An 11,384-nucleotide genomic window follows, 5' to 3' on the forward strand; every position below is an offset into this window, starting at 1 on the left:
AGATGGCTGCGGATGCACACCCGGGGCGCGGCTCAGGACACGGTACACAGGACAATGGAGAAAAGACCCCAGCTTTCCTCTGGGAAGTCAGGACCTGCCCGTGGCTGCTCCCCGCTCCCAGGGGGACAGCTTTTGGGGGAAAGGCCTGCGGGGGTGGGGTGGGGCGGGGAAGGGCGGGGGGACGGTGTGTCAGGAGCACTTCCAGACACACACAGCCAGGGTCCCCCCGAAGTACAGGTAGAGAAGGTTCTTCACCTCGTGAGTGATCTCAAAGCCGAAGCCTTCGCCGATCACCACATGCCAGGAGGAGCCGAACTTCTTGTCCATGGTCTCTTTGATCATCTTGGCAGCGCTCTGCAACGAGAGCAGGCTCGTCGGGGGCGGGCGGTGGGGGGCAGCTTGGGGGTGAGAATGGGCGTGAGTCAGTGCCCTCGCGGGGAAAGCAGAAGTCTCGGCAAGAGGGAGGCCTTGTAGACTCGCGACTGCTGTTGGGCTCTCGGAACCTTCAGACAGGGTTTCCGGCCCCTCCTACCAGGGGCGGCTACACAGCTACGGCGAATCGGACTTTCTACCTCAGCCGTCGGAAGACACCGGCGAGGCAGCAGGGTGGGGCATCGGGCCTGAGACGGGGCACCGGCTGGAGCTCGGAGGCTGCTCTCAGCCCTCAATGAGCCAGCACCCCTGAGCACATGCTGAGGATGGAGCGATCGTCGCGGATCGAGCAATCGCCGTGGATGGAGCCATCGCCATCGTCACAGCGAGGGCTCAGGGTTACCTTCAGGGAGCACAGCGGCCTTCCCTGGCGCATCTGGTTGGCTCTGGGAGAGAAGCCGGCCTTGCCTCTGTCAGCCGCGGCAGCGGCACCCGCCGTCCTTCCCGAGCTCGCTCTTTCAAGAGGTCTCGGGAGGGGCAGAGGCCCCGCCTTCGCGGGGTGAAGCCCCAGGCTCCGGCACTTGCTGTCCCGCCGCCATGCCAGGCACCTCACCCATACCATTTCAGGACGTCTGTCCTTAGGACCACCCAGCAAGGAGGCAGCATCCTCGCCCCCTGGCACAGACCGGGAAACTGGGGCCCCGCGATGAGAACTGGCCTGTCCAAGGCTAAAGACATAGGAAGGGGCTGGAGACTGAGATCTGAGCTTGGGCCTGCCTGGCCTGAAGCCGGGTGCAGTGGCCAGGGTCTGCCTCCCCCACAGGCTGCCACCACGCTGGCTTCCTTCTTGTTCACCAGCAGACTGATGAATGACTTTGCCTGTGTCCATGCCTACCTGGTGTCGCCAGCACCTAAGGCAGTACCTGGCACAGGGATGGTGTTTAACATCTTTGCTGAATGGATGAATGGATACATGAATGAATGCCTGGGCGGGCCTCTGTTCTCCACTGGGATGGAGCCAAGGGGTAAGCATCCTATTTTGCAGCCCACCTGAGACAGTGCATGTGGACAGGGGCGTCAGAGAAAGTGCCCTGGCTCTTCTCCCTCTAGCACTGGGTCAGTGCCCAAGACAGCGCCAGCCTCTGCTCTCACCGGCCTTCCCCACGCTCTGAAAGCTTCCCAGGAAGGGTTAGCCTGGCCCCAGTGGCACTCTGTGTAGCTGGCTGCGGGGACTGGGGCCGCAGGGGTCACCCAAGACACGAGGGGCTGCACTGATGGCAATACCTCGTTGTTGTTGGAGAATTTCTCACAGGCCGTGACACACAGCTCCATGGTCTCCACTCGCATCTCCTCTGGCATGTCCGAGTGCTGGAGACAGGGCGGGGGACAAACAGAGACAGCCTTAGCCTGTGACCCGTCTTCTGGGCTGGCCTCTCGTCCCAAGCTTAAGGCACGGGCAGAGCCCAGAGAGAAGACCCATCTGCTGACGGAACCGAGCGAGGCCTAGTGGGCTCTTACATCCAGGGTCCCTGTGCAACCAGCGACACACTGGGGAAGGCGGCTGGCCAGGCAGGAGCACGCTGACCACGGAGACGCTTTACCAGCAGCCTCAGGGCACAGCTGACTCGCTCAGGTCCTGAAGAGATGGTGCGGCCACTCTGAGGGCCCCCTGCTTTTCTGCCCGGCCCTCTCTGGGTGCCCTCTTCCCCTGGGCTCCGTCTCCACCCTCGCCTCTTCTCCAGCTCCTGCTCTGCAGGGATCCCGCCCTGCTCTGTGGATGCAGACATCTTCTATGCAGGCAGGGCTCCCACATGTTCATCCTTACTTTGACTTCTTTTTGGGGCTCTGGATTCCTATGTCCAGCTGCCTACTTGCCAGCCTCAGAGGTCTGAAAGATAACGCTTGATGTTCCCCCACAAACCTAGTCCTCTGTCTTCCCCCTCTTGGTGACCGACACTGTTCTCTCTCCCACACTCAGGACAAAACCAGCCCTGGCAGTCCCCCGTGGCCTGCTTTCCCTCATACCCAGCATCCAGTGCGCTGCTGAATTCCATTGCTCTCCCTTCAGCTTCTGTCTAGAGCCCTACCGTGTCTTGCCATCTCTGCTCCGTGACCTGGACCTGGCCACCCTCTCTCTCCCTGGGTCTCTGCAGTAGCATCCTGGTTGGTCTCCCCGCTTCCACTCGGGTTCCCTAAAATCCACTCTCCATCCAACAGCTGGAGGGCTCTTTCAGAAACATTAAACAGATCACCAGACTCCTACTCCTCTGCTGAAGGCTCTTGACTGTTTCCCTTTGAAGTGAGGATGGGATCCCCATTTCTCACTGTGGCCCCCAGGCCTGGGAGGCTGGCCTGGCTGTCACACTGACACTCACGTCCTGTGCCCCCTCACTTGGCACTCATTCCAGCCACACTGGCCGCCTTCCTGCGCCTCCCAGATGCTGAGCTTGCTCAGGCTTTCCATGCCTGCTGCTTCCCCTGCCTAGAGAATGTTCTCCAGACTCTCATAAGGCGTGCTCCCTAACTTTATTTAGGTCTCTGATCAGAGAACTCGTTCCAGAAGCCAATATTTACTCTCCAGCTCCTTACTTCTGCTTTATTTTTCTTCAGGGCACTTGTGACCTGAAATTATGTTCTTTAAACCTTTTTTCCACGTGGGCCAGGCTTCTGTCTTGTTCACTCCCGTATCCACAGTGCCCAGAACAGCGCCCGGTATGTAGTAAGTGGCCTAAGTAATTGTTGAATGAATGAATGGATGAATGAATGAATGAATCACTGTGGGCGCCCCCTCGGTCTCTAGACTGGCCAGCAGAGCCCGTCATAATCTCCTCCCAATGCTATCCTGCGGGGATAAGCTCCCCCTCACCTCTCTCTCTAAGGCGCTTGGGCCCTGCTGGCCACTGCCTCCCTCCCCCGGGCCTTACCCTGACCAGAGGGAAGGTCTGCAGTCGTTTATAATCAGCCTCATCTTTCTTCCCTTCTGTTTCTCCCATGATATTTCCACTGTGACCAGGAGGAGAGAGGGATGCTTTCAGGAGGTGCTGGGACTGGTAATTAAGACACACCCAGGAGATTCAGGAAGCAGGCCCTGCCAGCTTGGTGGAAGCAGAAAATGTCTTTCCCCAAGGGGTGCTGTAGAAAACAGGAAAAACCAGGAGAAACGAGTTGGCTTAAAAACTATACATCACAAATTAGAAATGTCTCAGTAACAATCTGACACCTCCCCGTCTCAACTCCTCCACATCCCTTTCCAAATGGCCAGCAAGTCTGGAGACGGGAGGATGAGTCAACACGAGATGCTGGGACCCAGTTAAGAACACGCTGGTACGATGCTGCAAGCCCACACTGTCATTATCAAGACAAATACTGACTGCCGGCCAGGCTGAGGGTGGAGCCTTCAGCCTGCAATTAACGAACTTGGCTTCTCTGCTAGGCTACTATGTAAATCGTCCTTGCTTCCCGGCAGATGTGGTCAGGAAGTGAAATGTCAGGTCGTGTTCAACAGTTCTGGGCTTATGGGCAAGCAAGTGCCTCCTTCTGCAGGTCCTGGCTCTAGAGGAGAAATGTGACCAGTGACGCTCTGCGCCCTCCTTGGCGTGCCAGGCAGCCCGCCTCTTCTCGTCCACTCCCTCCGGCCACCCTGTCCTATCCGGCTGGCCCAGGAGTTGGGAGGCTCAGGCCTTAGTTACTGGTCCTTCCGCTCACTAGTTATGTGGTTTGGGGCCTCAGATTTCTCATCAGTAACATGAAGGTGGTTACATCTACCTCGTGGGGCTGTTACGAGAATCAAATGAGATGGCGTAGGCCAGGCACGTAGTAGGCACTCAGCAAACACCCAGCAAACTGTTTTTCCCTCCCTCTGGCTCCTCGGAGATTCACATAAGGATATGATGGAAAAGTTATAAAGCCTAATACACATGCGTAGATTTCTTTTTTCTTTCCAAATCTTACGGAAAAACAGATGGGGCTTTTCCTTAAAAGATGGGCCTGGATCCTAAATGACTGGAAGCAGTGCTTGAAACTCAGTGTTTCTCTCTATCCTACAAGTCAGTTTATCCTATAACTCAAAGAACTTTTAATCTCAGAAGTACAACTAATATAAATGAAAACGAACCACCACATCATTAAGCCCCTTTTAACTATCCTTACTGGACAAATGGGTGTCCCTGATGGCTCAGTAGTAGAGAATCTCCCAGCAATGCAGAAGCCGCAGGTTTGATCCCTGACTTGAGATGATCCCCTGGAGGAGGAAATGGCAACCCACTCCAGTGTTCTTACCTGGAGAGTCCCACAGACAAGAGGAGCCTGGCGGGCTATAGTCCATGGGGTTGAAAAGAGTTGGATAGGACTGAGTTGGTATGCAAATACAGCCAAATAATGTTATCATATTCCAGCATCGCTCACATTTCCAAATAAATTTAATTTTCATTGCACAGCCCCTGAACCCTGAAGATGCCCAGCGTAGTAACGGGTAGGTAATGACGGGTGACATCGGTTGGGTTTCCTGCGGGCCAGACACTGTTGCAAGTACTCCACGTGCACTTACTTGGCCCTGCGCCACCAATCACCCCGTGAGTTAGGTCCTGCACGTAAGGGAGGCATCACCACTCTGGAGGTCACTCAGCTACTGAGCGGCAGAGCTGCAGCTGACCTGGGATGGTCTCCGACACAGGTGATCCTAACACCGTCCTCACATTACAGGGCCTGCACACAGCAAGCACACGAGGTGGGCGCCCACACACCTCGCCCCGAGGCATGACCACTAGCCCGGCTCCCACAATCCCAGCAGTGAGAGGAATGTTAAAGCGTCCCTTTCGGTGTCTCCCTGTCCAGCGCTAACTTGATCCTTGTTTGGTCAAGCCTTGAGCTTTCTGGGCACATTTTTTCTGGGCGGTGCTTTCAAGTTTATCCCTCTCTCTGGTGCTGCAGAAATCCTCAGTGCTACTCCATGTGGTTGGCTCCCTCGAGCAAAGCTGGAAGCCTGGCATCACTCTCTGCCCGGCAGAGGGGGGGGTCCTCCCCCCCATTGCCCGGGTATGCTCTGGTTTCCCAGCAGACAGACGGCTTCTTATCTCACCATCCTGGGCATTTGTACCACCCAGATATTAGCTGTGTCTGTTTGTCTCTACATATAAGCTGGCAAATAACCAAGTACGATCTCATTGTCCTTTCTGCTCAAGTTTCTTTATTTCACAAAAGGCAGTGAATCAACTTGTCCTTTCTCGTTCCGATTAAGGCCCCATCCCCCGTCCTCCTTGCGGTATTTGGTAAAGGCCACTTCGTTGCCTCCTCCCCCACATCATCAAGGGGTGACAGAAGGTGGGGGCTACACTGATGTAAAAGGATTACATCCTTTGTAAGCTTTGCTGTCTCCTGAGACTTTCAAGTGGGAACAACTTATGATGCTGAAGCAGCTGCTTTAGGCCCCTTCCACCCGAATATTTCAATCCGATTCAATTCGGCCTCTGGGCTAACAAGAGCCAGCGTGGAGGGGAGCTCAGAGGCAACCGTGCACACGTCTGCCCTCGGGGACCTCAGGGTCCGTGACCACTGCTCGGACTCTGCTTCAGCATGTGGAATCCTGGATGAAACCACACTTCAGAGGTGTTATCAAAGCCCATTCTTCAGGAACAAAGTGGGAAAGCCACTGGGACAGTTGTTTTTTTTGGGGGGGTGGGGTGGGTGGGATATCACCTGATAGAGAAGATACAAGACTATGAGGTGGGGCATTGAGGCTAGAGTACCAGCTCTAAAACCGAAAGCAGTTCTGCCCTCTTCCCTGCTTTGCAGCCTGAGGCAAGTAATTTAACCTCCTGAGCCTTGGTGTCCTCCTCTGCGAAATGGGACGATCCCACCTTGTCCTTCTCAGGGAGCTGTCGTGAGCACCAAGTACATATGCACACGAGCGTTTGGAAACCGGAGGGCCCTCTGCACCCAGCACTGCGCTGCTCTAACCACCGCCACGTTATCAGCTAAGACTTCGTCCACATCTTTCGGCCACATTTATTAAAGATCATGACTGCAAGTGGCTTTTCCTAACCTCTACACACACTTCTGGGGATCCAAAAGGGATGAGACTCAGAATGAAAAGGAACAGTTACAGACAAGGTGTCTCCAAATGTACAAAGGTAGAATTTTTTATGACACTGTACCATTATAGTACAGCTATAGTCATTCAGCTCCGATTTTAAAACCCTGCTGAATGTTACCCAAAATAGCACAACTCAAGTTTTAATAACCTTATCAATCTTCCATGCAAACGAGTGTGTGCCTGACAGGTCCAGGCCAGAAAGCAGTTGCGTCAGGTCTAAAAGAGAGCCCTTTAATAATTTAAGTGTGCTCCCGGCCAGGGCACGCGAATCTGCTGGGTAGCAGAGCTCGACTCTCCCCGGGGTCCGTCTGGGCGCACAGAGCCAGCGTCAGCCTTGCTCCCGCTCTGCCCTTTATTCTCCTTCTCACCCAAGGGCCCTTATGGAGCCTTACACAGCCTCGCCCATGTCTGACGTGAGGCTCCTCCTCGGCAATGAGCTGGGCTCCTCATCTCATCATCTTGTCAAAGCCTGTGTCCTTTGTTCTTTTGTGGACACTGACCTCAGTCACTGTTTATTCTTTTGCTTCTGAAATGTTTGGGAAGAATCCTTAAGTGGGTTAGGGGATGTAGGAAGGAGGAAGGAAAAATGAATGAATTCTGGGAAACAAAGGCCCCTCACCACCCCGTCCAGCCACTCAGCACCTGGAATAAGCTTGGTTCGCAGACCACAGCTTGCCGCCTTGACCTCTTTCCAGCATCGGAGAGATGGGAGGACATGTGTGGAGCATAGCTTTATGGTTGTGAGTACAGGCTCCACAAGAAGGTCTGGCTTCACACCTCGGACTGTCTCAGATAAGTGTTTAACCTCTCCAGGCCTCATTTTTCTCATCTGGAAACTGGGTCTAAAAACAGACTCTACTTCACAGTCAATGTCAGCTTTTGTTACTGGCGCGGGAGGAAGTGTCCTTTGAATCCCAGCCAACTAAACAGCGAAACGCTCAGGCAAACAAACCAACACTCATCGAGCTCCCGCTCTGTGCCGTTAGTACTGAGGCAGGAAGGAGTCACAAGTGAATTCTGCAAACACAGTTGGGCTGGAGGAGCTCTGGTGCAGTGAGTGATACATTGCTTTCACACCTGCTGTCTCATTTCATCCCAGAACAACCTGTGGGGGCAGCACCCACTCACAGTTCTCAGACAAGGCACCTCAGAGAGGTCTGGGGGCTGGCCTGGAGGGACACAGCCAGGATCTGAATCCTTATCTACTCTTCTCTACCTTCTGTGCTTTCTCTCCTGTCCCGAGCAAGTAGGAGGCAAGACAGTAACACAAACAGTGTCCATCCTTGGCAGCCAGCAGTCCAGACTCCTGCCCACACGGGCCTGCTGGTTCCAGCTGTAGTGAGGCCACACACACCCTCGGCACCTCGGACATCCTCCCGCCCTCCCCTGACAAGTCCGCCCTCTGCCTTCTGGCAAACAAAAGGTGAGGCTCGTAAGGTGAGGAGAAAGGAGAGGACTTGAAGGCTTTCACCTAAGACATCAGGGAGGTCCGGAAACAACACGGACCATCTAGGTTTCACCATCAGTTTGAAATGCATCATCTACTGTAAAAGAAAGTTTCAAGAGTAAGAAAGTGATGATTGCAGGATAAAGAACAGTCCTCGAGAAGACAATTACCTTTCATGTACACAAAGGGTTTTGGTTTGTTTCACATCCCCCTTATATTTTTTCATTTCACTGATGTCTGGTGAAAACTTCTGATGTGCCTTAAACCAGGGGGAGGGAGGGAAAGAAAGATGGAGAGATAGAGATCAAGACATTTTCTTTATGTATAAGATGATGTAATAAACCATACTGACTCATATGGTTCTCCCTCATGGACATGGCCAAGTTTGGATGCCATCCGCACACTTTAGTCAAGATACAAAGCATTACCTATCACAGCCATCACAAGGGGACAGCTGCTTACTACAGACAGTGGGTTACTAAGTCTCTTACCCGCCTCCTCCCCACCCCCCCTTTCACACCTACTCCCCCTTCTCCCACTCAAGGGAACAGATTTGAACGTAAGTGACTAAGAATGATGTTATCACAAAAATAAACTGAAGTTAGCACTGAGTTACTTTTTAAAAAAATCATTCATAATCACTAATCACTGGTGACGTCTCATAGCCAGTCACGACTCAGCAGTGTGTCGTGAGTCCAGACAATCTCCCGGGGATGAAGGACTTGCTCTGCTCTTCTGTAGATGCCCCCAGAGCAGCGTCCAGTGTCTGGCACGTGGCAGAAGCCCAACAAATATCTAACTCTAATTAAACTGTATTTCATTTGCCCCCTGGGAAGGGGGGCCCTATCAAATCCCTTCAATAACATCTATTGAGCACCGACCTTGAGCAAGGCAACAGGATGGGTGTTTTATGTAGAGGATCTCATTTACTCCCCCTAAGAACTCCATCAGACAAGCACTATTATCCTTACTTCCCTGAAGATCATTCAGGCTGAGCAAAGCAAAGCGACTTCCCACCCAGCTGATAAATGGATGAGCCAGGATGCACTCGGCATATATGACTTTAGGACTAAGCTTTCTCAACTGCTCTGCTATAAGCAAGAGAGAGTCTCCGCTTTCAAGGAGCATACAATCTAATATGAGGGAACAACACACATACCCAAGGAACTAACTATGGTTCATGGCAGAGAACAGGAAGTGCCACCAGACAGACACGGAACTAGAAGGAAGAGGAGAATTCTGGAGGACAGGGGAGAGGACAGTGAGTGTGTGGTGGCAGGGGCAACATTTGAGTCAGACCTTAAACGGTGAGTGGGAATCCTGACTGGTGCGCAAGGCGAGGAAGACATTCCAGGCAGAGTGATGAGCAAACACAGTGATGTCGAAGCAGAAAGCTCAAAGGGTTTTATGGGAAAGTCCAACAGTCCAATTTGGCCAGAGGACAGAACCTGGCAAATGAGAGGAGAGGAGGCATGCTGGGAAAGAGGCTGGGATAGGGTTGTGGATGTGGAGAAGAGCCCTGAGATCCAGGCTTAAGAAATATGCATATTTTTAGTGGAGAAGGAGAAGTCCTTTGGAGGTCTCCTGGCGGCTGGTGACATGGCTGTGTTTTGACAATTACTCTGGTGGACTGGGTTAACAGGAGGAGAGACTGGGGGTAGGAACACCAGTTAGGAATCTATAGAGATGGCCTGGGTGACAGGCATTAAAAACTTGAACCAGGATGATGGCTTCAGACATGGAGAGACTATGAGATCCTTGCAAAGGCGGAAACAAAGATGTGACACTGCCTAAGTGGGATAAGCACGGCAGAGGGGCAGATGAGGCCCCAGGAGGATGGTGATCTAACTGGGAGAGACAGGAGAATTCAGGTAGAACAGATGGACAGACAGAGAATGCGGGACACTTTGATGTTTGAATTACTGAGTTTAATTTGTTGGTGAGATATGCAAATGGAGGTATCTCCTCAGGAGAAGGGGATCACAGAATCATGGATATTACCAGGGGGAGGAGGGGAGCCATCAAGTCCAATCACTACATCAATAAAGCAATCTCTATTTCAACCCCCACCCCCAAAGTCTCACTAAGGATGGAAGCCCAGGAGAAGTATCTGAGCTGGAGATGTGAATTGGAGGGTGAAACGGAGAAACAGGGTGATTCTCAGAGGGAGGGAAATGCGTGGAAATATGAGACAAAGGAAGGAAGTTCATATTATTCTCAGAATCCCCCGAGGAGATATGCTATAGTATCCTAATTCTGTATATACTCAGGCTGGACTCCAGGGATATTAGAGAACTTGCTAGGGTCCTGTAGCTGGGAATCCAAATTAGGTTTGCCAAGTCCTTTTCTCCAGGAGACGGTGAAGGACAGGGAAGCCTGGTGTGCTGCAGTCCATGGGGTCGCAAAGAGTCGGAGGACACGACTGAGCGACTGAACAACAACAAAGTCCTTTTCACTATACTCCAAACTTCCCATGAAGATCACGTCCTCGGGGAAGTCTACAGTTGGGTCAAAGAATCACATCCTGGAACGTCAGAGTCAAAGAGACTTTAGGGATCATTCAACCTAACTTCTCATTTACAAATATGGAAACTGAGGCCCAAAGAGGGAAATGACCAGCCTCGACTCCCAGACAGTCGTCAACTGTCCAACTCAAGCGGTCTGGGAGGAGGCGATGGCGACCACCCGCCCAGCCGCGGGAGGAGGGGGTTACTCTGCGAATGATGGGGGATCAAGGTGCAGGGGGAGTCGGGTTAGAGAGGACGGGGGAACGTGAAGCTGGAGGGGATCTCAGAAGGGCCTGCAGAGTAGCGACAGCGAAACTGTCTCGACAGAGCTCGCAGGTCCCCGAAGTGTGGTGGCGGCGCGGGGGGGTGGGGGCGTGGGGAGGATGGGGGTTGGGAGGATCTGGAACTGGGGACCAACAGGCAGGAGGTTGAGGTGGGGCCTCTGCGGTGGGCGAGGCCCCGCCCGCCCCGCAATGCCTCCCGGTCCCGCTTCGGGCCGGCCCTCCCCGCCCGGTTGCCCGCCGCACCCCGTGGCCTCACCTGCTCCCGAGGGGGCCGGAGCTAAGGCCTCAGCGAGCGCACCCCCGCCAGGGTTGTCAAGGAGCGAAACAAGAGTGTCTTAGCAACAGCGAGGAAGTCCTGCCCCCTCACCGGACGTTACGGGACTTTTACTTATTATTGGTGAACCAAGATGTCAATCAACACTGAAGGGCCCTACAACGTAAAATGTATGAAAGAGGCGTGGCTTACAGATTGAGGAGGCGGGGCTTCACTTATAGTTGTCTTAAATGGGCCTGAGGAGTCGGGCATAAACAGAAGTTCTCATTTTAGAGAAATTTGGAAGAGCGGTATTATCTGGAGAGTGTCTTTTAGTCATTTGAAACAGCAAATGCAACTTGTTGGTGTCCTGACACTAATAGGCCACACTTACGGCAGAAAGCGAAGAACTAAAGAGCCTCTTGATGAA

General features: G+C 53.1%; 1 protein-coding gene across 1 annotated transcript; it reads right to left on the reverse strand.

The window, feature by feature from the left end:
- DNAL4 (dynein, axonemal, light chain 4) lies at positions 1-11,051 on the reverse strand. Its single transcript, XM_010845120.1, has 4 exons — positions 10,958-11,051; positions 3,297-3,504; positions 1,657-1,740; positions 1-354 (listed from the first exon to the last, which is right to left on the reverse strand). The coding sequence occupies exons 2-4, from the start codon at positions 3,363-3,365 to the stop codon at positions 190-192; spliced, it is 318 nt and encodes a 105-aa protein (XP_010843422.1). The 5' UTR covers positions 3,366-3,504; positions 10,958-11,051; the 3' UTR covers positions 1-189.
- Between the last annotated feature and the right edge of the window lie 333 nt (positions 11,052-11,384).

The sequence above is a fragment of the Bison bison genome, unplaced genomic scaffold (genome assembly GCF_000754665.1).
Source record: "Bison bison bison isolate TAMUID 2011002044 unplaced genomic scaffold, Bison_UMD1.0 scf7180017864213, whole genome shotgun sequence".
Taxonomy (NCBI): domain Eukaryota; kingdom Metazoa; phylum Chordata; class Mammalia; order Artiodactyla; family Bovidae; genus Bison; species Bison bison.

Excerpts from the sequence above, each read along its gene's own strand:
- DNAL4 (XM_010845120.1), bottom strand. The coding sequence starts at position 3,365 with ATGGGAGAAACAGAAGGGAAGAAAGATGAGGCTGATTATAAACGACTG. Across the intron at positions 1,741-3,296 it reads AGACCTTCCCTCTGGTCAGG|CACTCGGACATGCCAGAGGA; the intron begins GTAAGGCCCGGG and ends CCCTGTCTCCAG. Across the intron at positions 355-1,656 it reads AATTCTCCAACAACAACGAG|AGCGCTGCCAAGATGATCAA; the intron begins GTATTGCCATCA and ends CTCTCGTTGCAG.